The sequence below is a fragment of the Coenobita brevimanus genome, chromosome 62 (assembly GCF_032717465.1).
Source record: "Coenobita brevimanus isolate Jiangsu-jjx chromosome 62, ASM3271746v2, whole genome shotgun sequence".
In the NCBI taxonomy this organism is placed as follows: Eukaryota; Metazoa; Arthropoda; class Malacostraca; order Decapoda; family Coenobitidae; genus Coenobita; species Coenobita brevimanus.
Window position 1 is genome coordinate 40,829,905 of NC_137015.1, and position 27,127 is coordinate 40,857,031.

The following is a 27,127-nucleotide window of genomic DNA, read 5'->3' on the forward strand; positions in this document are numbered from 1 at the left end:
GAGAGAGAGAGAGAGAGAGAGAGAGAGAGAGAGAGAAAGAAAGAGAGAGAGAAAGAAAGAGAGAGAATTATTATTAGTTTATTATTATTATTATTATTGTTTGGTATTTTACTAGTCTTATATATGTTTTAACTCTCTCTCTCTCTCTCTCTGTCTCAGCACAATAGATGAAGAGGTCTTTATGAGCCACCGGCCTCACCTCCTCAGGCATTAGAGAGAGAGAGAGGGGGGGGGAATGGGGGGAATAAAGGGAGCGAAAGGAAGAAATGAAGGGAGGTAGGGAGAAAGAGAGAGGAGAGGCAAAAAGGAGGGAGGGGAGAGAAGTGAAAGGGGGGAGCAGAGAATAGGTGGGAGGGAGAGAAGTGGAGGGGGAAGAGAGGAGGGAGGGAGAGAAGGAGAGAGAAGTGGAGGGAGGGAGGAGTTAAGTGAGGTGAAGAGGGTCAGAGTGGGTGAGTGGAGAGAGAGAGAGAGAGAGAGAGAGTATGGATGAATTGATGAAGGGAGGGGTTGGGAAGGTGGGATGAAGCAGGGTGGGGTGAGGCAGGTCTAATTAGGTGTGAGCTCATTCCCCTGACGCTAACATATTACCTGCTATCTCTCTCTCTCTCTCTCTCTCGTATCCGTTTATTTCATCCATCATCCAGCCATCCAATCTTCCTTCCTTCCTTCTCTTCTTTCCTTCTTTTGTTTATGTTATTCTTTATTTTCCTTCCCTCCTTCTTTCCTTCCTTCATTTTATTTCTTTCTCTTTCTCCTCCTCTTCCTCTCTCTTTCCCTCCATCCTTTTTTCTTTGCCATCGTCCGGCATTCCTTCCCTCTCCTTTGATTTTTCCTCTCCATCTGTCCACTCTACTTCTCTCTCCTTCCCTCTTCCATCCCTCCCTCCCTCTTCCATCCCTCCTTCCCTCTTCCATCCCTCCTTCCCTCTTCCATCCCTTCTTCCCTCTTCCATCCCTCCTTCCCTCTTCCATCCCTCCTTCCCTCTTCCATCCCTCCTTCCCTCTCTTCCATCCCTCCTTCCCTCTTCCATCCCTCCTTCCCTCTTCCATCCCTCCTTCCCTCTTCCCTCCCTCCCTTCCTAACGTCTCCGTTTTGTCTTTATTCCTTATTCTGTTCTCTCTCTCCCTCCCTCTACCCTTCTCTCTCCCTCGCTCCTTCTCTCCCTCCCTCCCTCCAGCCTATTCCCTCACTTTTCTTTCCCCCTTCCCTTCTCCCTCCCCCTCTCTGTCTCTCCCTCTCCCTTTCCCTCCCTCCCTCCCTCTTATTATCCTCCCTTCCTCCCCCATGTGACCCTCTCATTTCACCCTGGTAATTTTCCCTTTAACCTCTCTCTCTCTCTCTCTCTCTCTCTCTCTCTCTCTCTCTCTCTCATGATGCTAATATACTGATCTTTTCAAGGTAGTAGCTTAGATAAATGGAGAGAGAGAGAGAGAGAAAGAGAGAGAGAGAGAATAAGCCCTTCCGATCCCTTTACTCACTCCTCTCCTTATTCAATTTTCTTTCTCTCTCTCTCTCTCTCTCACACACACACACACACACACACACACACACACACACACACACACACACACACACACACACACTTGCGTTTTCCCTAAGAGCGGTGGTTAGTAAAATTACATGCTATGGATCTGTACACTTTTTATTCAATATACATTTAAGTGTAGTGAATAATATTGAAGAATCTGGGTAAAAACGGAGGATCACCCTTAATTCCTTCCGTCAGGCGATTTATTTTTGTGTTATTTTGTATTTTATTCGTGGGACCCCTCACCCCCGTACCTCCTCACCCCTCACCCCACATCCCACACCCCTCACCCCCGTACCTCCTCTCCCCACACCCCACACCCCCGTACCTCCTCACCCCACACCCCACACCCCCGTACCTCCTCACCCCACACCCCACACCCCCGTACCTCCTCACCCCTCACCCCACACCCCCGTACCTCCTCACCCCTCACCCCACACCCCCGTACCTCCTCTCCCCACACCCCACACCCCCGTACCTCCTCTCCCCACACCCCACACCCCCGTACCTCCTCACCCCACACCCCAAACCCCCGTACCTCCTCACCCCACACCCCTCACCCCCGTACCTCCTCACCCCTCACCCCCGTACCTCCTCACCCCTCACCCCACACCCCTCACCCCCGTACCTCCTCACCCCACACCCCACACCCCCGTACCTCCTCACCCCTCACCCCCGTACCTCCTCACCCCACACCCCCGTACCTCCTCACCCCACACCCCCGTACCTCCTCACCCCTCACCCCCGTACCTCCTCACCCCACACCCCTCACCCCCGTACCTCCTCTCCCCTAACCTCTCACCCCACACCGATTACCCCTCACCCCCGTACCTCCTCACCCCTCACCCCACACCCCTCACCCCCGTACCTCCTCACCCCACACCCCTCACCCCTCACCCCCGTACCTCCTCACCCCACACCCCTCATCCCCGTACCTCCTCATCCCACACCCCTCACCCCACACCCCTCACCCCACATCCCCGTACCTCCTCATCCCACACCCCTCACCCCCGTACCTCCTCATTCCACACCCCTCACCCCCGTACCTCCTCACCCCTCACCCCACACCCCCTCACACACTAACCCCTTCTTGTGCCCCCTCCAGGGCCCCCCAGCACCCCCCGCGGGACCTGGTCAGTTGAAGTTCACCATCGCCGAGACCTGTGACCGCATCAAAGAGGAGTTCAACTTTCTGCAGTCACAGTACCATGCGTGAGTACCACTGTTGCCCCACAGTACCATTACTACCTCACAGTACCATTATTACGTCACAGTACCATGCCTGAGTACCATTATTACGTCACAGTACCATGCCTGAGTACCATTATTACGTCACAGTACCATGCCTGAGTACCACTATTACGTCACAGTACCATGCCTGAGTACCACTGTTACGTCACAGTACCATTACTACCTCACACTGCCATTATTACGTCACAGTACCATGCTTGAGTACCACTATTACGTCACAGTACCATGCCTGAGTACCATTATTACGTCACAGTACCATGCCTGAGTACCATTATTACGTCACAGTACCATGCCTGAGTACCATTATTACGTCACAGTACCATGCCTGAGTACCATTATTACGTCACAGTACCATGCCTGAGTACCATTATTACGTCACAGTACCATGCTTGAGTACCACTATTACGTCACAGTACCATGCTTGAGTACCACTATTACGTCACAGTACCGTTAGAGTTCTGGTAGAGTTGAGCCGAGGGTGTTGCGATGGTTTGGGCATATGGAGAGAATGGATAATGAGCGATTGGTGAAAAAGATAACTAGATCTGATGTGAGAGGTGTAAGGCTGAGAGGAAGACCACAAATAGGATGGATGGACAGTGTGAAGAGAGCGCTGGATGCGAGAGGGATGTCTGTTGAGCAAGGAAGAGTGGCTGTGCGTGACAGAAATAAATGGAGAGAAATTGTGAATGAATAAGTGATGACGCAGCCCTGAGGGGATATTCTCCCGCATTTGGTCTGATCAGCTAGTCAGGTCAGGTGCGGGTAAGGGGATGAGTCTGTTATGATGTGGCAGGGGTAAACCAGCTCTGCTGTCGGGCCCTGCTGCGGATGTCACTGATTGCATTGCACAGTTGACCCTTGTGCGGTGTGGTGCGGTGAGGATCTGTCCGTTCTCCCCTTTGGGGCTAAGATGCGAATGAATGTGTTTGAATGGATGAGTAAATGGGGAGTGTGTCGTCCTGTCTCGGCTACCTCCCTTTCCCTGGGGGAAGCAGCCTGAGTATATAGATAGATAGATAGACCATTATTACGTCACAGTACCATTATTACGTCACAGTATCATTATTACGTCACTACCATTATTACGTCACTACCATTATTACGTCACAGTACCATTATTACGTCACAGTACCATTATTACGTCACAGTACCATTATTACGTCACTACCATTATTACGTCACTACCATTATTACGTCACAGTACCATTATTACGTCACTACCATTATTACGTCACTACCATTATTACGTCACAGTACCATTATTACGTCACAGTACCATTATTACGTCACAGTACCATTATTACGTCACAGTACCATTATTACGTAACTACCATTATTACGTCCCAGTACCATTATTACGTCACAGTACCATTATTACGTGACTACCATTATTACGTCACAGTACCATTATTACGCCACTACCATTATTACGTCACAGTACCATTATTACGTCACAGTACCATTATTACGTTACAGTACCATTATTACGTCCCAGTACCATTATTACGTCCCAGTACCATTATTACGTCACAGTATCATTATTACGTCACTACCATTATTACGTCACTACCATTATTACGTCACAGTACCATTATTACGTCACAGTACCATTATTACGTCACTACCATTATTACGTCACAGTACCATTATTACGTCACTACCATTATTACGTCACAGTACCATTATAACGTCACAGTACCATTATTACGTCACTACCATTATTACGTCCCAGTACCATTATTACGTCCCAGTACCATTATTACGTCACAGTACCATTATTACGTCACAGTACCATTATACGTCACTACCATTATTACGTCCCAGTACCATTATTACGTCATAGTACCATTATTACGTCACAGTATCATTATTACGTCACAGTACCATTATTACGTCACTACCATTATTACGTCACTACCATTATTACGTCACTACCATTATTACGTCACTACCATTATTACGTCACTACCATTATTACGTCACAGTACCATTATTACGTCACAGTACCATTATTACGTCACAGTACCATTATTACGTCACTACCATTATTACGTCACTACCATTATTACGTCCCAGTACCATTATTACGTCCCAGTACCATTATTACGTCCCAGTACCATTATTACGTCCCAGTACCATTATTACGTCCCAGTACCATTATTACGTCCCAGTACCATTATTACGTCACAGTACCATTATTACGTCACAGTACCATTATTACGTCACAGTATCATTATTACGTCACTACCATTATTACGTCACAGTACCATTATTACGTCACTACCATTATTACGTCACTACCATTATTACGTCACAGTACCATTATTACGTCACAGTACCATTATTACGTCACAACCATTATTACGTCACAGTACCATTATACGTCACTACCATTATTACGTCCCAGTACCATTATTACGTCACAGTATCATTATTACGTCACAGTACCATTATTACGTCACTACCATTATTACGTCAGTACCATTATTACGTCAGTACCATTATTACGTCACAGTACCATTATTACGTCCCAGTACCATTATTACGTCCCAGTACCATTATTACGTCACTACCATTATTACGTCACAGTACCATTATTACGTCACAGTATCATTATTACGTCACAGTACCATTATTACGTCACAGTACCATTATTACGTCACAGTACCATTATTACGTCCCAGTACCATTATTACGTCCCAGTACCATTATTACGTCACTACCATTATTACGTCACAGTACCATTATTACGTCACAGTATCATTATTACGTCACAGTACCATTATTACGTCACAGTACCATTATTACGTCACAGTACCATTATTACGTCACAGTACCATTATTACGTCACAGTACCATTATTACGTCACAGTATCATTATTACGTCACTACCATTATTACGTCACAGTACCATTATTACGTCACAGTACCATTATTACGTCACAGTACCATTATTACGTCACAGTATCATTATTACATCACTACCATTATTACGTCACAGTACCATTATTACGTCACTACTATTATTACGTCACTACTATTATTACGTCACAGTACCATTATTACGTCACAACCATTATTACGTCCCAGTACCATTATTACGTCACAGTACCATTATTACGTCACTACCATTATTACGTCACTACCATTATTAAGTCACAGTATCATTATTACGTCACTACCATTATTACGTCACTACCATTATTACGTCACAGTACCATTATTACGTCACTACCATTATTACGTCACAGTACCATTATAACGTCACAGTACCATTATTACGTCACTACCATTATTACGTCCCAGTACCATTATTACGTCCCAGTACCATTATTACGTCACAGTACCATTATTACGTCACAGTACCATTATACGTCACTACCATTATTACGTCCCAGTACCATTATTACGTCATAGTACCATTATTACGTCACAGTATCATTATTACGTCACAGTACCATTATTACGTCACTACCATTATTACGTCACTACCATTATTACGTCACTACCATTATTACGTCACTACCATTATTACGTCACTACCATTATTACGTCACAGTACCATTATTACGTCACAGTACCATTATTACGTCACAGTACCATTATTACGTCACTACCATTATTACGTCACTACCATTATTACGTCACAGTACCATTATTACGTCCCAGTACCATTATTACGTCCCAGTACCATTATTACGTCACAGTACTATTATTACGTCCCAGTACCATTATTACGTCCCAGTACCATTATTACGTCACTACCATTATTACGTCACAGTACCATTATTACGTCACAGTATCATTATTACGTCACTACCATTATTACGTCACAGTACCATTATTACGTCACTACCATTATTACGTCACTACCATTATTACGTCACAGTACCATTATTACGTCACAGTACCATTATTACGTCACAACCATTATTACGTCACAGTACCATTATACGTCACTACCATTATTACGTCCCAGTACCATTATTACGTCACAGTATCATTATTACGTCACAGTACCATTATTACGTCACTACCATTATTACGTCAGTACCATTATTACGTCAGTACCATTATTACGTCACAGTACCATTATTACGTCCCAGTACCATTATTACGTCCCAGTACCATTATTACGTCACTACCATTATTACGTCACAGTACCATTATTACGTCACAGTATCATTATTACGTCACAGTACCATTATTACGTCACAGTACCATTATTACGTCACAGTACCATTATTACGTCCCAGTACCATTATTACGTCCCAGTACCATTATTACGTCACTACCATTATTACGTCACAGTACCATTATTACGTCACAGTATCATTATTACGTCACAGTACCATTATTACGTCACAGTACCATTATTACGTCACAGTACCATTATTACGTTACAGTACCATTATTACGTCACAGTATCATTATTACGTCACTACTATTATTACGTCACAGTACCATTATTACGTCACAGTACCATTATTACGTCACAGTACCATTATTACGTCACAGTATCATTATTACATCACTACCATTATTACGTCACAGTACCATTATTACGTCACTACTATTATTACGTCACTACTATTATTACGTCACAGTACCATTATTACGTCACAACCATTATTACGTCCCAGTACCATTATTACGTCACAGTACCATTATTACGTCACTACCATTATTACGTCACTACCATTATTACGTCACTACCATTATTACGTCACAGTATCATTATTACGTCACTACCATTATTACGTCACAGTACCATTATTACGTCACAGTACCATTATTACGTCACTACCATTATTACGTCACAGTACCATTATTACGTCACAGTACCATTATTACGTCACAGTACCATTATTACGTCACAGTACCATTATTACGTCACAGTACCATTATTACGTCACAGTACCATTATTAAGTCACAGTATCATTATTACGTCACTACCATTATTACGTCACATTACCATTATTACGTCATAGTACCATTATTACGTCATAGTACCATTATTACGTCACAGTACCATTATTACGTCACTATCATTATTACGTCACTACCATTATTACGTCACAGTACCATTATTACGTCACAGTACCATTATTACGTCACTACCATTATTACGTCATAGTACCCTGTGTGAGTACCACTATTACGTCACAGTACCATGCCTGACTATCATTATTACGTCACAGTACCATGCGTGAGTACCACTACTGCGTCACAGTACCATTACTACGTCACAGTACCATATTACGTCACAGTAGCATTCCTGAGTACCATTACTGTTTCACTTAGTACTTTGTTTATGCCAATTATATTTGACTCTTTCCCATAATGTTAAATTCTTTCCTCTTATTCTTCCCCTCACCCTCACCCTCACCCTCATCCTCACCCTCACCCTCATCTTCACCCTCATCCTCACCCTCCTCCTCACCCTCACCCTCACCCTCACCCTCATCCTCACCCTCAACCTCACCCTCATCCTCACCCTCACCCTCACCCTCATCCTCACCCTCACCCTCCTCCTCACCCTCACCCTCACCCTCACCCTCACCCTCATCTTCACCCTCATCCTCACCCTCCTCCTCACCCTCACCCTCACCCTCATCTTCACCCTCATCCTCACCCTCACCCTCATCCTCACCCTCACCCTCACCTTCACCCTTACCCTCACCCTCACCCTCACCCTCACCCTCATCCTCACCCTCACCTTCACCCTACACTTACCCTTCTCCTCCTCCTAATCGTCATCATCATCATCATCATCATTTACGTTGGTCATTGGGTCGTCTTTCTCCTCCCTCCTTCCCTCCCTTCCCATTCGTGTCTCCCTGCTTTTCTTCTAGTCCTCCACATCCACCTCCCTTCCTCCCTACCTCTTTCCTTCCTTCTCTAGTCCTCCTCCTCCTCTCTCCCTTCCTCCCTGTACATCTTTCTCTCCCTTCTTCGGGCCTCCCTCCTTCTCTCACACTCCTTCCTCCTTCTCCCACTCTCCTTCCTTTCTCCTCTCACTCTCCTCTCTCTCCTCTCACTCTCCTCTCTCTCCCTTCGCTCGCCTCATTCTCCCTGCTACTCTTCCTCCCTCCCTTCCTCCCTCTCTCTCATTTAATAGTCACGTCCCCTCCACTTCCCTCTATCTTTTATACCCTCTCCATCTGTCACTTAAGGGCTCTCTCTCTCTCTCTCTCTCTCTCTCTCTCTCTCTAATAAGCCACCTCCCATTACCTCCCCTCTTTCATAATCTCTCATTTTTCTCTCTCTCTCCCCTCATCACGAGGAGGGGTAGAGAAAAAAGAGAAGGGTGAGGGAGGGAGGGAGAGAAAAAGTGGAAGGGTGAGTAGGGGAGGGAGGGAGGGAGGGAAGATGAGAGGTAGAGCAGATGTTTATATGAGAGAGAGAGAGAGAGAGAGAGAAATGTTTGTAGTACCAGCAGCAGTTACAATGGTCATTATATGCCAGTAGTGAATGTTGGTAGCTGCAGTAATGTTGGTAGTGATGGTAGGGTAATGTTGGTAGTTGTGGTAGTGATGGTAGCTGCAGTAATGTTGGTAGTTATGGTAGGGTAATGTTGGTAGTTGTGGTAGTGTTGGTAGCTGCAGTAATGTTGGTAGTTATGGTAGGGTAATGTTGGTAGTTGTGGTAGGGTAATCTTGGTAGTTGTGGTAGTGTTGGTAGCTGCAGTAATGTTGGTAGTTATGGTAGGTTAATGTTGGCAGTTGTGGTAGGATGTTGGTAGTTGTAGTAGGGTAATGTTGGTCGTTGTAGAGAGTGCTGGTAGTTGTGTTATTATAAGAGTGATGGTGGTAGTTGTGGTAGATGTATAAGTGATGTTGGTAGTTGGTAGCTGGTAGATGTCGAAATAATAATGTTGGTAGATATGGAAGTGATAATGGTTGTAGTTAAAGTGGTTGTGATGGTGGTAGTTGTGGTAGATGTTGAAAATAATGTTGGTTGTTGTGGTAGTTAAATGGTTGTTGTGGCGTAGGGGCGAAGATGGTGGTAATGTTGGTAGTGGTGATAGTAGTAATAGTGGTGGTGGTGGTAGTAGTAGGTTGTAAGAAGTGACAATGTTGGTTGTTTTTGTTGCAGTAGTAATAGTTGTAGTAATGTTGGTAGTAGTGGTAATTGTGGTAGTAATGTTGGTTGTGGCATAGTGAGAGCGAAATTGGACACCCTTAATTGTTATTGTCTGGTAGGAGAGAGAGAGAGAGAGAGAGAGAGAGAGAGAGAGAGAGAGAGAGAGAGAGAGAAGGAAGGGGGGAAAGGAGGAGCGTAGTAGTAATTGGAGAGGGAGGGAGGGAAAAGAGGGAAGGAAGTACTTAGTAATGGAGAGAGAGAGAGAGAGAGAGAGAGAGAGAGAGAGAGAGAGAGAGAGATTTACACAGCTGAGCGGGTAATAATTCAGGTAGTGAGTCCCTCCCAATAATCCCATTACTGCTCCATTGATCCCCCCCTTCTCTCTCTCTCTCTCTCTCTCTCTCTCTCTCTCTCTCTCTCCCTCTCTCTTTCTCTCCATTTATGCATCTACCCATTCATCCATCTTTCTCCCCCCCCTCCCCGCTCTATCACCATCCCCACTTTCCCCTTCCTTCTTTCCTTTCTCTCTTCCTCCCTCCCCTCTTGCGTCCCTTCCTCTCTCCTTTTCACCCCTCCCTGCCTCCGACTCTTTCTATCCCTCCCTTCCTCCCTCCGTCCCACCCTCTCTTCCTCCCTCCCGTCCTCCTACTGTCACCCTTCCTCCCCTCCAACATCGCATCTCCAGCCATTCATCTCTCTCTCTCTCTCTCTCTCTCTCTCTCAACGGGAAATTGTGATAGCGATGATATGGGGATTGTAAGTGATGATGAGTATGATGAAGTTGGTGATAAGTAATGATGATGAAGATGATGATGATGATGATGATGATGATGATGATGATGATGATGATGATAGTAGTGCTGTATGACAATGATGAGTGATAGAAGTGATGATGGTGATTTAGATGAAGATGAAATTAATGTAGGTAGGATATTGATGGTGGTGGTGATGATATGATGATGATGACGGTGGTGATATGATGATGATGATGGTGGTGGTGGTGGGGTGATGATGGTGATGATGATATTAGAGCTATCTTTATTTTCTCTACCTAAAGACATTATATTTAAAAAACCATTTTTTTTTTTTCAGGTTGAAGCTGGAATGTGAGAAGCTGGCCAGCGAAAAAACGGAGATGCAACGGCACTATGTTATGGTGAGAGAGAGAGAGAGAGAGAGAGAGAGAGAATTTCAGATTGTTTGTTATAGGGTAGGCAATGACTGCGAGATCTAATTTTACATGCTGAAGGATAGGGATAGTACTAGAAGTATTTATCAGTTTTTGGGCACTAATACCCACTGTCTCCACTCAAGAATACCAGGTTTGTCCCATTCAAGGCTGGTGTGATGGTGTTAGTGGGAGTGGTTTTAAGACATGTTGATGGGTGGTGTAGAGGATGTGTCGTGTCTTACTGGAATCTTATCCCTGAAGGTGTTCCCTATCCCAGCTGGTGTTATTACTGTTATCCTGTAGTCAGCAACTCTCTCCCTCGCCACTTGACCACCTCCTTGTGTATAAGTAATCACATTAAGGTGTGTGTGTGTGTGTGTGTGTGTGTGTGTGTGTGTGTGTGTGTATGTGTGTGTGTGTGAAGAGAGAGAGAGGGGGGAAATTGAAATACTGTACTCATTTATTAAACATTATAGACAGATAGATAGATTGATAGAGAGAGAGAGAGAGAGAGAGAGGTAATCAGAAATTTATTAAGCATTCAATACATAGATATAGATAGATAGATAGATAGATAGATAGATAGATGAAATTTATTAAGCATTATATAAATAGATATAGATAGATAGATAGATAACTTGACCTGAACTGACCTAACTCGTCTTCTCTTGCAGTACTACGAGATGTCTTACGGCCTTAACGTGGAGATGCACAAGCAGGTGCGTTCGTATCTATCATTATCTATCCCTCCTTCACCTTGCCCTGGACTCTCACTGGGTAAGCAGGCTCCCTAACACATCCTCCTTAGCAATTTATTTTCCAAACAACCCATCAGTATCCCTGGGTTTGCCTCATATGTCTTAATATGGATTGCATAAATAACACAGAAGTATATAGTAACGCAGCAGAATCAGAAATAAATCGGTAAGGGAGAGGTGTTAGTGAGCTTCTTAACCGTACGTGAACACTGTCCCTTAACTTGGCCAAGATTTTCATCCTTCTGCAGGTTATTTCACGTAGCTCAGTGGCAGAATAAGACAGGAGCTCACCATCCTCACCAAAGCACTTCTTTGTGACTAGCACCAAACCTAATGTTGCCTCTGAGCATGTGGGATAGAGAAATGGAAGTATTTGGCCAAGTTAGAGTAAAATTAGCAGAGTGGGCTTAGGAGACTTTATCTTCCTACAATTACTTCCATTTACTGCTGCTTTTATAGTTTTTATTATTTTGCATAATATTCTTAATAGTCTTGTGTGTGGTGTTTACAGGTTTTACGGTACTTTTTTTTTTTTCTTTAAGGTGTAGGGACATTATTATTATTATTATTATTATTATTATTATTATTATTATTTTCTTTGGCAGCAATTAGTCTGTCACTTCCAGAAGAATTTGCCTGATAAACTCTCATTGCTGGTTATAATTATGATTTGCCAAATTTACCCCTCCCTCCCAAAAAAAAGAAAAAATAATAATGCTGGAGCAGGTGTGGAATAGTAATTAATTTATATCCCAATCACATAAATGAAGTGTGTGATATGGAAGTTGATATTGTGTACTATATATATGTGATTTGATACAATGCTGAAATTATTGATAAGGGAGATAATAACTGTGGTAAATGTTCAAGGTATTTTTGTTCTCTTCATAACTGTTGCTGTGATATTAAAGTTAAGAATGATAGTACATTGTATCGTTGAAGTTCATTTTTTCTTTGTAACTTTTTAAATGATGAGGTTATTGGTGATGGAGATAACTTCCTGATATGATGTTAAAGTTATTTTTGTGTTTGTGAGTGAGATGGAGTGGGGGAGAGGGAGGGTGAGTCTGAGGATGAGATGGAGGGATGGAGTAGAGAGATATACAGTATGTGGGAGGGGGTGTAAGCTTGGGGAGGGCAGTGATATGGCAGGGGACAGGATGACATGGAGGCGATTTGTTTGTGGCCACCCCTTACGAGATTAAGGCATTTGGCAGTAGATAGATAGACAGATAGAAGTTACTGATGATGGGGGTGTGTGTGATGTGTAATTAATATTTATCTTAATCCCGCAGACGGAGATTGCCAAGCGACTGAATGCCATCATTGCCCAGGTGCTGCCCTTCCTATCACAGGAGGTAAGTTGAGGAGAAGGGTAGCAGGAGAGAGGGAAGGAAGAGGGAAAGGGATGGAGGAAAGGAAGGAAGTAATGGAGTGAGGAGAGAGAAAAAGAAAGTAAAGAGAAATGGAGGGAGAAAGGGGAGAAGTAGTAGAGGAAGAAGTGAGGAGTAAGAGAGAAAAAAAAGATGGGAGAGGAAAGTTGGGAATATGGAAGTAGGAGGAAGAAGTAATGAATTAAGGGGAATGGGTGCGTGAGGGACATTAGGTTGGGGAAGAATTAGTGTGGAGAGAAAAAATAGGAAGGAAGAAAAAGAAATGAAACTAGGAGGGAGAAGAGGATATAAGAAAGGGAATAGTGAGGGAGGGATGGGCATAGAGTGGGGGAAGAAGGAGAAGGGGAAGAAGGGAGGGAGGAACATAAATGGGAGGAGAAGAAAAGAGGAATGGAAAGGAAAGATGTAAGGAATAGGAGGCGAGGGAAGATAAAGAATGACTGTAGGAGAGAAAATGGAGAATGGAGTACTGTACTGTAGCATAATTGGTGACAACAGTGTACAGGCAACTACAAGAGAGAGAGAGAAAACTGACACCTACAGTTCTCTGCAAAAGTTTCCTTCCTCTTCCTAATCTTCACTAACCCCAAACATTGAATTCGTCTGAGTAAAATTGCATGCTGTCACCAGAATCAGTTTGGCCAGTTGAAGATTTACTGTTTAATGACTTCATTAATGACTGATATTTATTTTTAACTAATTTTTTACTGCCCAAAATAATATGCAAAGAAGCTATTGAAAGGTAGGAAGGAGTATGGAGAGAGAATACCTGCCATTGCATCTTATTGTTGCTCTCGTTGCAGCATCAGCAACAGGTGGCGACAGCGGTGGAGAGGGCCAAGCAGGTCACCATGACGGAACTCAACGCCATCATTGGGGTGAGCATACCAAAAGGATGAGGTGTGTGATGATGTGTGGTGTGGTTGTCAGGTGGTGCTGTGGTGTGATTTGTGCTGTGGTGTGGTGATGTGGGGTAGTGCCGTGGCATGGCATGGTGTGGTATTGTATGGTGTCGTGAGGTAGTGTTGTGATGTGATGGTGAGTATGGTAATTGTATGATGTTTTGGTAAGGTAGTGGTGGAGTTTGTGTGGTACTGGCAGTGTGGTAGGGTTGGTAGTTGTGTAGTAGCAGCAGTAAAATGACAGTTTAAACAAAGATCCAGTAGAAATAATTTGATGTTGTCCAGTTCAGATGATCAGGGACGTAAACTTTCTCTAAACCCATGGGGGCCTGATTTACAAATCTGTCTGTATGTCTATTGCCAGACGCCATAATCCTGTAAGGAGTGGCCATTTGACTTTGAGTTATTTTATGGGGTGGGGCACTAACCCTCCACCAACCCACTTGTTGACACGTAGGGAGCACGAAAGAACAAAGTTAGAGTGAGTTTGGTGCAGTTGACCCAGCCAGCAGTGGGATATCTTTGTATTATTGTTCATGGTGTCTCCTTATGAGTTATTTTAAGTAAGAGAAGGCAGTTTTAGTAAGACTGGTGTAGTTGCCTTGCTCAGCACTGGGGTATCTTTGTAATATTATTCTTGGTGTCTCCTTATGAGTTATTTGGCTTAGGAGGGACTTTTTAAAGTGGGGGAGATTAGATTCTAGTTTTGGTAAATCCATTCTGTACGAGAGTCCTTCATATCTATCTATCTATCTATCTATTTGTTTGTGGCCGCCCCAAAAGGGGTGGCCACAAACAAATGTCTTCATGTCACCTGGTCCTTTGCCATTTCGCTGCCCTCCCCCCAGCTTACTCTGCCCTCTTTCATATACCTCTCTGCTCAATCCTCCATTTCATCCTTGGTCTCCCTCTCCCTCTCCCCTCCTCCACCTCACTCACATACACTCTCCTGTTTAGTCTCCTAGTCTCCATTTTCTCCTCAGGGCCAAACCACCTTTCCTAAGTTACATAACATTGTCTGGGAGGAGTAATAATAAACTAGACTAGAGCATCAGCCAGATTCAAGGGATAGATTTGCAGTATGTTGTAGTTCATTGTAGAGTGTATCCTGTAATTAGAAGGTGTTTATTGTTAAGGTAGTAGAGGTTTGAGATTTTTTCTAACTTTTGAATTTTCTTTTTTCCCTCTTTCCTAACCTTTTTCTTGCTTTTTTGCATTCTTTTCTTTTTATTCATTCCTTCCCCTTAACCCTCCTTTTCTTCACTCCTCTCCTCTTCACACCTGCCTTACTTCTCTACTCCTTCCCTCTCTCATCCTCACTTTGTTACCGTCCACTCCTACCATTTCTTCTACTACCTCCCTCTTCTTTCCCTGACTACCATGTTCATCACCTTCCCATCCTTCTCATATTCTGCATCGCTTCATCTTTGCTTCCCTCTACTCCTTCTTACCTCCTCCTCTCAACTCATCCTCACTTCCTTCCCTCCATTCCTTCACTTCTTATCACCTCCCGCCCTTCACTCTCATCACCTCCATCCTTCCACTCCTCCCTATCTGTCCTTTCATTTCTCTTCATGTTCTTTCCTCCGTTCCTTGTCACCTCCTTCCCTCCACTCCTCCTCACCACCTTCCCTCCTCTCCTCCATCCTGCCCCTCCCTCACCTGCCCACCCTCTCTGGTGGCCCTTCAGCAACAGATGCACGCCCAGGCTGGTATTCCCCATGGTGCACACGCACCCACGCTGCCCATGGCGCCGCACCCGTCCCTGGCTGGCATGCCTGGCCTCCCACCCTCTACTGCCGCACCACCAGGACTCCTGTCGGCGGTGTCGTCGGCGTCGCTCATGGGGCTGCCACACCATCCTCTCAACGTACTAGGAAAACCAGGTACACCGAGTCTCTGTGAATGACCAACAAACAGGCGGGTCCAATTATACGAGTGGGATGTGTTGATGGAGGACTGCTCGGACTGAAAACTCATATAATGGAGTGAAAAACAGAGCAGCAAAAACTCATATAATGGAGTACATAATTTATGGGGAAAACAGGGTTAAATTAACTGACCCCAATGACAACTTTGAATTTTCGTGTTCACATCACCAAATTTGGGTCAAAATTACCTATTCTCACATCATCAGTTTCTTGTGTAGTAGATGTTCGTATAACGGGACCTGCCTGTACCCGTATAACAGGTACCATATGACAAGTATAATTTTAGGGAGATTACCACACCATTCTCTCGGTGTACTGGGACAACCAAGTAGAGCAGGTCTCGTTTTATGACCCTTTTTATTCTGCTCAGTTTATACCTGACAACATTGCTGCTTCATCCTCTCAGCACACTTGATCAACCAGGTACTGGGTAAATCTCATACTAGGGAGATTACCACACCATCCACCCAATGTTGTCGGAAAACCAGGTACACAGAAGCCTGTGTTGTCAGGTAAGGAGGCTCCCTAGCACCTCTTCCTTAGTGATTTATTTTTGGATATAGCAAGTGAATATCCCTTTGTACATTGTTCATGCAGAGTATGGCGATGTTAGACAGATTTATATAGTACAGAATGGGAATGTAAGTGTAATATGCAAAATAAATTGCTTAAGGAGCTTCCTTAACTGATGACAAAACAGGCACATGTCTTTCTTTAGGTGGTTGTTTTGCAGGGTGTATTCACTCTGAGTGTCTTGATGATATTATTTGAATCCTTCTGTGATTTTTTTTTTTTTTTTTTATAATTCACTGCTGTAGAAACTTTATTAATGGTAAAAGTATATTAACGGTAAAACTGTCAATATTTTCGTAGACCTGGTGAGGCCGGATGAGAAGAGAGAGCGTTCTGAAGACAGAGCGGCGGCACTGCTGGACGACAGAGCGGTGAGTGCCACTTGATTACTCACTCATTCACTCACTTTCTCACTGTCTTTCACTTTCTCACTGTTATTCACATGCTCAGCCTTTCACATTCTCACTGATGTTTACTTTATCATTGTCATTCATTTTTTCAGTCATTCACTCTCATTCATATACACCTTCTCAGTCATTCATTCATTCATTCCCACTGCCATTCACTCCCACTGTCATTCATTTCTTCCGTTATACACTCTCACTGTCTCATGTTCTTACAGTCATTCATTTCCTCTGTCATACACACGTTCTCACTGTCATTCACCTTTTCACTGTAATTAAAGTGCAGATAGTCATTCAGGTCTCCAAATCAACGAAAAATATCTAGTTCTTTTTGTTGTAACTTGGTTCATATTGTTTACCTCTTGCAGTTTATTATACATAGCTCAGTGGCAGTTTAAGACTATCCTGTAACTCTGTATCCTTTCCATAGCACTTCTTTGTGACTAGCACCATATTGTTTTAATCTCTTGTTATAACTCAGTGTTCGATGGAGAGAGAGAGAGAGAGAGAGAGAGAGAGAGAGAGAGAGAGAGAGAGAGAGCAGTTGTAGGCCAAGGTAGAGTCAACCAGGGTAGTGTGTAGTTGTGGTTCTCGTGATGTAGTTCAGTAGTTTTCCACAATCCAGTCCCGTCCAGTTCAGGTAGTTACAATTAGGCGTAATAAATGTGTTCCAGCCTGATAAGTTAATTCCGGCCCAACTGGTTCTTGTAATCCAGTCTACACCCACATGTTGAGGGCGTGGGGTGGGTGGGGTTGGTAGGGTGGGATGGAAGGGGATGAGGTAGGATGGGAAGGAAGGATGGCCGATGGGGTGGGATGGATGGAATGGGATGGATGGGGTAGGGGGATGGAAGGGGATGAGGTAGGATGGGATGGCGCGAGGTGGGATAGGGAGGGATGGGGTCCGATGGGGTGGGATGGATGGAATGGGGTGGGGTGGGGTGGGGTGGGGTAGGGTGGGATGGAAGGGGATGAGGTAGGATGGGATGGCGCGAGGTGGGGTAGGGAGGGATGGGGTCCGATGGGGTGGGATGGATGGAATGGGATGGGATGGGATGGGGTGGGATGGGGTCATAAAAGTACTTGAACATAGACTTAAGGAAATATCTAAGACTATCATTGGATTTTATCATGATGCGATAGATTGATAGATTAATACAGGTGGATTTGGTTTGGTATTGTGATCTAATTCGCTGCTTTGGTGTTAAGTTAATCAGTGACGGTAGGCCTCTCTCTGTCTCACACACACACACACACACACACACACACACACCGCTCGCTGGTGCAGTGGTAATGTTCTCGCTTGCCAACTGGTGGACGGGAGTTCGCGCCTCGCTCAGGTTGCGAAAAGTTTCACTGACGAAGTGGGTGGTTACTGTCCCCCTTGAGCAAGGGGACGGGTGTGTGCGTGTGTGAAGGTCACAGCCTTGCCCTTAGATCGGACTGTATGAGCTCTCAGCTCCCTTCCGGGAGGGTAAAAGCTGACGATCACGACCATCAAGTGATCCTGACCGACCCGGTGAATTACACACACACACACACACACACACACACACACACACACTTATATGTTAAGAGAGCGTATATTTGGCCGTGCTGCTCACTTTCTCACTCACTCACACTCTCAATTACTCTCTTACTCTCACCATTAGCGGCTTGCTTACTCTTACACACTGTCTCACGCACTCGCTCAGTATATGTGTGTGTGTGTGTGTGTGTGTGAGAGAGAGAGAGAGAGAGAGAGAGAGAGAGAGAGAGAGAGAGAGAGTAGAAGCAGGATTTGATAAATAGGAAGCATTTAAGTTGAACCAGTTTTTAGCCTAATAAAAATGGGATTAATATTCTCTCTCTCTCTCTCTCTCTCTCTCTCCATCCTCCGAATCTTTCCTTCCCTCTTGTTTCCCTTTGTTTCTCCTTTCCCTCTCTTCTTCCTCCTCCTCCCTCTCCAAATCCCTCATTTCTCTTATTCCTTCCTTATCTCTTGTTTTCTCTCTTCCTATCTCCTTCCCTCACTTTTCTCTTTCCCGTCTCCCCTCCTCCACCATCCCCTCTTCTCTCTCCTTCCCTCCTCCACCTTCCCCTCTCTCCTTTCCTCTCCTTCCCTTCCTCCTTGTCTCTCTCTCTCGCCCTCTCTCCCCTCAGCCCGCCCTCCCTCTTATCTTCTCCTTCCTCTCTCTCTCTCTCTCTCCCTCTCTCCCTCCCCCTCCCCCTCCCTCCCTCTCCCTCTCTCCCTCCCCCTCCCTCCCTCCCTTCAGTTTTTCCCGCAACCCCAATTCTAATCTTCCTCTTATTATGAGAGTGGTCTGTCTGTCTGTGTGGTCTCTCTCTCTCTCTCTAGTACATATGTATTTATTTATGGAAGTATATTTGCACCTGTCTATCTTAGCTATCCTCCCTCCTTGCCTTCTCCTTCCCTCCCTCCTCTCCCCCTCCTGTCCCCTTCCCTCCTTGCCTGTCTCTACCTTCCCCCTCCTTCCTCCCCTTTCCTCCTCCCCTCCCTCCCTGCTTTCACCCCCTTCCCCCATCCCCTGCGCGTGGTGGCAATAGAATCATCCTCCCGGTCATTGCCAATTACACCCCGCCCTGATTGAGGCAGGCAGAGAGAGAGAGAGAGAGAGAGGAGGCAGGAAGGGAGGTTGCTTGGTTGAGAGAGAGGAAGAGACGGAGGGATGGAGACTAAAAGAGGAGTAAACTGTGGAGGAAGGAAGAAAAGCAGAGTAAGGGAAAGAATGGGAAAAGGAGTAAAGAAAGAAATGTAATGAGGCAGTATAAAGGAAAGCAAACGGCAATAGTCTTGTTGGTCGTTTCGTGGCTGTTTGTTACTGAGAGAGAGAAGCGTTTAGCAGTGCCATCACACCGCTAAACGCATGCCCCCCATGACATGCACTGACACCACACTTGACACTTGACATGGACCTGCCCTGACATACCGAACATGCCCGTGACAAATTTCAGCTCATTCCACACAGCGGTATGGCCTGTAGAGGGTTCTCAGTGTCTGGCGAAAAACTGGGTACAAGAGTGTGCGTGGCTGGCGCACAACTCACCGCACACAATTATAATTTTCACTATCGTTGTCAGCTCGTCGTTCCGATCATTTTTTATGTATGGCATGTCGAAATCCGTGGGGGTCAAATGTGCACACACACACACACACACACACACACACACACACACACACACACACACACACACACACACAAAACGCTTATTCGCATAATATTTTTGATAAACGAAACATAGGTAAGAACAAGGATAGACAAGTAGGGGTGAGGAAGAGTAGGGTTGAGGGGAGGAGGATGGAAGGAAGGCTAGGAAGGAGGGAGGATGAATACGATGGAGAGGAAGAGGAAGGAAGAAGGAGGTGGGGGACTGGAGGGAATCAAGGAAGGAGGAGTAGGATGGAGGTAAGGAGGGTGGAAGGAAGGAAAATGGGAGGGAGGGAGGGAGGGATAGGCAGACAAGGGTGAAAATTGAGACGAGCTGAATCTTACACACACACACACACACACACACACACACACACACACACACACACACACACACACACACACACACACACACACACACACACACACACACACACACACACACACACACACACACACACACACACACACACACACACACACACACACACACACACACACACACACACACACACACACACACACACACACACACACACACACACACACACACACACACACACACACACACACACACACACACACACACACACACACACACACACACACACACACACACACACACACACACACACACACACACACACACACACACACACACACACACACACACACACACACACACACACACACACACACACACACACACACACACACACACACACACACACACACACACACACACACACACACACACACACACAGAGGGTGAATTTTATTAGGCCCCACTAATTGGTATGGGGCCATAGACGTCTGCCCTGATTTGCTGGCCAGAGAGAGAGAGAGAGAGAGAGAGGGAGGGAGGGGTCGGAACGAGGAGGGGGTCAGAACGGGGTACGGAGGGGAAAGTGGTAAGAGCAAGGAGAGAAGAAGGATGAAATAAAAGAAAAAATATTTTATATGGAGGTAAAAAAAAAAGAAAAGTAAACTGCAAGATATACGGCTGACTGGTTGGGTTAGGATACAAATATTCATGAATGATAGATATTTAAAATTGAACTTGTAAAAATATATTCAGGCTTTGTTCCCTGACGAAATTACTGTAGAGTTAAGATATCGCTGTCAGAGGCAAGGGTCAGACGTACGATGGTTTTGTTTACGTTGCCGGGCAGTCGCAGTTGTTGTACCGGAAGGGGGGGCATTTTTAAAATACATAATAAAAAAAATGATGTCTTCTATAATAAACCCCGTGCGTGGCCTGATAGATACCAGCTGATGAGTGCAAGTGTGCAGTATGTGTGGTATTGGGCAGTTCCAGTCGATGGTGTTTTGTCGGGCCAGGTATTTCACTTTTTGTACCTATGTACAGTAAATGTTTTGCGTCTGTGTTTCTTATTTAGGGTCGACAGTTCACGTATCTGGAATAGTGCCCGTCTCATCTGGTCCTTCATATATTGATCTATCTATATATTTATCTATAACCAGACAGCTTAATCCCGTAAGGGGTGGCCACAAACAAATCTCCATGCCGCCCAGTCCCCGGCAATTTCGATGCCCTCCCCCCAGCTTACACTCCCCTCTTTCATATACCTTTCCACTCCATCTCATGTCCCCTACATCACTACACGTGCCTCGCCTGACAGTCACCAGGTGATGAGTGCAGATGTGTCGTGTAGAAAGGCATTACACATATTCAGTCGATGGTGTTGTGTTGGTTGAGGCTTTATACCCATTAGTGTATATGATGGGACTAGATAGGTACGTTTAGCTATTGGGACTTTTAGGCTTTAGTGTAGGGTAGCGATTTTTTTTTTTTTTTTAATGTGAGGAAGAAGGAACCAATCCCGTAAGACTGCTCCCTCTAAGAAAGAATAAAAACAAGAGTTCCAAATTAAAGATCCGTTCATTTCGAGAAGCCTGGGTTCACTGCGTTTGAAAGACTGGAGGTCATAGGCAGTAGGAAATACAGGCAGAATAGGACAGTTGCGGAGTTGCATTTAATGATGCTTGAATATGAAGATTTTATTTGTAACCGTCGTTCCTGTGGCGGTTTTTCTCGCGGTAGAAGACTTAACTTTTATCGCATTAGCCATTTGCATAATCTGGTCTTGGGTGGGATTAGGTGATTGGGTAACTGTGTAACGCGTCCCGGCAGTTAGGCCTTCCATAGCATAGTGATTTTGGTGTTCCTCCTCGGTGTTCGTGTGTTCCTCCTCGATGTTCTTGTGTTCCTCCTCTTGGTGTTCGTGTGTTCTTTCTGTGTCCGTATGTTCCTTCTCGGTGTTCTTGTGTTCCTTGTCTTTGTTCTTGTGTGCTGCAAAGATCACACTATTTGCTCATCTTTTCTTTATTTTCTTTCTTTCATACACTGTACATTGATGCCAGGCCATTATTTCTTCATCGGTGTTATAAGTGTTTCGTAGGCAAATATCCCACCGTTGTCTTAGTTTACATTTCTCTTTATGTATTTAGTGAGGTGTTTTAAGCTGCTTTATCAGGGTCCACACACACACACACACACACACACACACACACACACACACACACACACACACACACACACACACACACACACACACACACACACACCCGCCTGGTGGTGTGGTTATGACCTGCTCAGCCACGCTTTGGGAAACTGCCCACTCCTTTCCCCTCTCTCCCCTCCCCTCATTCTCTCCCCTCCCCTCCCGTCCCCTCATTCTCTCCCCTCCCCTCCCCTCCCCTCCCCTAATCACTCCCTCTGTCCTGTCTGATCTCCCCTCACCCCAGCCACTCACTTCCCCTCATTCACTCCCTTCTCCTCCCCTCATTCACTGGCCTTTCACCCTTCGCCTCCCCTCACCCTAACCACTCGCCTCCCCTTAATCACTCCCCTCTCTCTCTCTCCTTCCCCTTTCCCATCACTGGCTCCTCTCTCCCCTACCCCCCCTCACACACACACACACACACACACACACACACACACACACACACGTCCCTTCCCCTCTGTGTGAAGTGTCCACGTGCCTGTTGAGAGTCACGTGACCAGTGACGTCAACAATAACGAATTTTTCACCCTTATCCTAATACCACCATTATATCACACTCGCTCACTCTCTCACTCCACACCACCCCTCGCTTTAATTACTTCTCCACTTACGCATACTTACTTATCCTCTCACATTCTTTCACACTGCGTCGTCTCACTCCCTTCGTTTTCGCTCATTATTTTTATTATTATGATTATTATTGTTATAGTCTTTCTCTCTCTCTCTCTCTCTCTCTCTCTATTCTCCCATACCATTCTTTTTCCTTCTTTATTTTGTTTCCTCTTCCTTTCCTTCTTTTCATATCTTTTTTCCATCATTCTTTTCCTTCTTTCATCTGTTCTTCCTCCATTTTTCGCCTTCCTTCTTTATTTCCATCCCCTCTTTCTCTTCTTCCCTACTGCCATCCTTCCCCCCTCCCTCCCTCCCTCCCTCCCTCCCTCCCCCCTTCCCCCCACCTTCTCCCCTCTTTTCCCCCACCCTCTCCCCTCTTTCCCTCTTCCTTCGGCCAATAATTCAAATCATCCCATATGGTGACCAGAGAGAGAGAGAGAGGGGGGGGGGAGGAAGTGGGGTAGAAAAAAAGGAAGGAGGAGAGGGAGAGAGGAAGGAAGGAAGGAGGGGAGGAAGGGGAGGGGGGGTAGGGGCACCGGATATAGAGTCAATGAGCGGTAGTCAGAGAGAGAGGGGGGGGGAGGGGGAGGAGAGGGGTTCACAGATAAGGCTTTCCCCTTTTCCTGAAAGTGGCATATGGAAGAGGGAAGGGAGGGAGGAAGAGAGAGGAGGGAGGGAGGAAGGAGACAGATGGGAAAGAGGGAGGGAAGGAGTAGGATTGCAGTGACGACAGGGGAGGGAGGGAGGGACAAGGGGGGAGAATAGGGTTGCAATGAGAGAGAGAGGGGGAGAGAGAGAGAGAGAGAGAGGGGGGGAAGGGAAGGAGAAGAAATGGGGGAGAGAATGGAGAGAGTAGGGGAAACAAAGAGGGTTGAACGGGACCAGGTGGGGAGAGAGAGAGAGAGAGAGAGAGACTGATACTGAATTATTAGCTGGCTTGGTGGGGGGAGAGTGGGGAGGAGAGGAAGAGAGGGAGAGGGACTACGAAAGGAAATTGGGAGGAAGAGGAGGGAGGGAAATAGGAGGGGAGAGAGAGAGAGAGAGAGCAAATCAGATGTCACACATGAATTCCTCACACCATTAAACCTATTATTTCCCTAACACCCTTATGCTCACCCTGTCTCTCCTCTCCTGTCTCTCTCCCTCCCTTCCCCTCCTCTCTCTTCTCTCCCCCCTTCCCCTCTTTTTCCTCTCCTCTCCTCTCCTCCCTTCTCTTCCTCCCTCCCTTCTTCTCTCCTCCCTTCTCTTTTTCCCCCCTCCCTTCTCTTCCTCCCTCCCTTCTTCTCTCCTCCCTTCTCTTTTTCCCCCCTCCCTTCTCCTTTCCTCCTTCTTTCTCCCTCTGCTCTCCTCCCTTTCTTTTCTTTCTCCCTCTGCTCTCCTCCCTTTCTTTTCTTTCTCCCTCTGCTCTCCTCCCTTTCTCTCCTCTTCTCTCCATTTCCTTTCTCTTCCAGATTCCCTCCTAGCCTCTTTTTTTTCCTCTTTTCCCTTCCCTTCTCCCTTACCCTCTCCTTATATCCCCTGTCCTTCCTGTATGTGTGTGTGTGTGTGTGTGGTTTCATAGATAATTACGTGTGTTTGCATGTCCACAGGTGTGTATGTTTGACATCTCTCTCACACACACACACACACACACACACACACACACACACACACACACACACACACACACACACACACACACACGATATATAATTATAAGTAAGTTAGGTACTGAAGATATAAAATTACCACCACCATCATTATCACCATCATCATCACTATCATCACCATCATCATTGAATATATAGTTTATTCACCATAACCTGGCAAATATTTTTGTAATTTTTCAGCCTGTTCCTCTTCGCTCAGTGGCAGAATAATTAAGTTGTACAACCATGTCCATAATACTTAGTATCCAAGTTATGGTTGCGGTGTTTTTCTAATGTAATACCTCTTAGGGAACAGAGACTGGTCACTCTTGCCTACACTCCAGATGGGGCAAGAAAGAACCAGATTGAATAGATTAATATTATTATTATTATTATTATTATTATTATTACTGGAGTTTTATTGTTTTTGTTGATGTAACTGTAGCATAACATTGCACTAACTCTGCCGCCTTGCCCTCAGCGCAACAGCAGCAGTTCGCCTGGTGACAAGTATCGTCCCGGGTCACGCACGCCAGATGAACATGAAGCCAAACGACGCAAGGAGGACAAAGGGCATGACAGCGACGGCGAGAAGAGTGATCAGGACCTGGTGGTAGACGTGGCCAATGAGGTATGGGTGAGGTGAAGTCTGCCTTACAGTCTGTTTTACCTTCCTCATTTCCCTCCTCTCTTCAAACCATTCTCCTCTCTTTTTTCCTCTCCTAAAACCTTTCTGTTTTTCCTTTTTCCTCCTGTTCTCTTTTTTCCTCCTCTCTTGAAAACATGCTTGTCTTTATATATATATATTTTTAGTTTATTTTACCTTGTGTCTGTTTTCTCTTCTCACAAAGCAAGAAGAGTGAGCAGGATCTTGTTGTTCATGTGCTATGTGAGTGTATGGACAGGGTTTACTCTCTCTCTCTCTCATATTTCTCCTCTCATCTAAATTGCTTTCTTCTCTTTCTTCTCCCTTCTTTCCTCCCTCCTAACTCTTTCTCCTTTCTTAACCACATCTTTACTCTCTGATGGTGTTTAGATAACTGACATCACCAGTGCCATAGGATCTTTTTCTCTGTATACCCACACCCTGTAAAAAAAAAAAAAATCCTGTTGTTTAAATTTTCAAACATGCTGATACTTTTGAAAGCATTTTCCACTTACTTTTTTTTTATATGTGTGTGTGCTTTCTGTATGCATTAACAGAGTATAAAAAACACAGTGTATAAATACACTCTTCATTCAGAAATATTTGCTTACACACACACACACACACACACACACACACACACACACACACACACACACACACACACACACACACACACACACACACACACACACACACACACACACACACACACACACACACACACACACACACACACACACACACACACACACACACACACACACACACACACACACACACACACACACACACACACACACACACACACACACACACACACACAGACCGTTTATTCTGAACCATTAATCATCTGAATTATAATACATTTTTGACTGAATGTACTTATCATCCATTTTGTTTGATGTCTCCCACTTCTCTTTTCCTTTTGATATTCTCCCATTTATTCCCTTCCTCCTTCTCTTCCAGTCTGTTCTTCCCTTCTTTTGTCTTTCTGTTTCTTTTTTGTCATGTCTCTCCTTTTCATCCCTCTTCTGCTTGGCTCTAGTTCTTTCTCCCTTTCTCTTTCTCACTTTTCTTCCCTTCCTCCATCTCCTCCTCTCCTCTTCTTTCTTTCACTACTCCCTCCTTCGTCCCTCCTCTGCTGCCACCCCTGCCCACAGCCTAACAACCATATCATTAGTGTTGCACAGGTGGCCAATTAAAGAATATGATGTGTGTGATAATTAACGACAGACAGTCCTGGCCAAAATGTCAGCATCTTTACTTGAGGTCATGAGAGAGAGAGAGAGAGAGAGAGAGAGAAATTTGCTATATAATGAAAAATAGTTGAAAATCATACTTTTTCACTTAATATTTCGGTTGCTGTACTTTCTTTCATAAACATGCTGATAGATATGGAGGATGGGTAATTAGAGGGAAAGGTAGATAGATAGATAAATTCATTGATAGGATGCCTGTGGTTTCTTCATTGATTGTGTATTGCTGTAATTACTTCTTCGCTGGATTTGATTTTTTTTTTTTCAATCCACTCAAATCTGATGATGTACTGTTGTACAGTT

The 27,127-nt window shown here is 44.9% G+C and overlaps 1 protein-coding gene across 1 annotated transcript in view; it reads left to right on the plus strand.

Moving 5' to 3' along the window:
* Window positions 1-27,127, plus strand: part of LOC145404079 (protein groucho-like) — a 73,667-nt gene that overhangs the window by 21,676 nt on the left and 24,864 nt on the right. Inside the window, exons 3-10 of the mRNA XM_080275685.1 lie at window positions 2,634-2,740; window positions 10,962-11,025; window positions 11,715-11,759; window positions 13,094-13,156; window positions 13,996-14,070; window positions 15,785-15,980; window positions 16,899-16,969; window positions 25,401-25,550. Coding sequence (XP_080131811.1) covers window positions 2,634-2,740; window positions 10,962-11,025; window positions 11,715-11,759; window positions 13,094-13,156; window positions 13,996-14,070; window positions 15,785-15,980; window positions 16,899-16,969; window positions 25,401-25,550 — 771 coding nt within the window. The remainder of the gene's footprint in view (window positions 1-2,633; window positions 2,741-10,961; window positions 11,026-11,714; window positions 11,760-13,093; window positions 13,157-13,995; window positions 14,071-15,784; window positions 15,981-16,898; window positions 16,970-25,400; window positions 25,551-27,127) is intronic.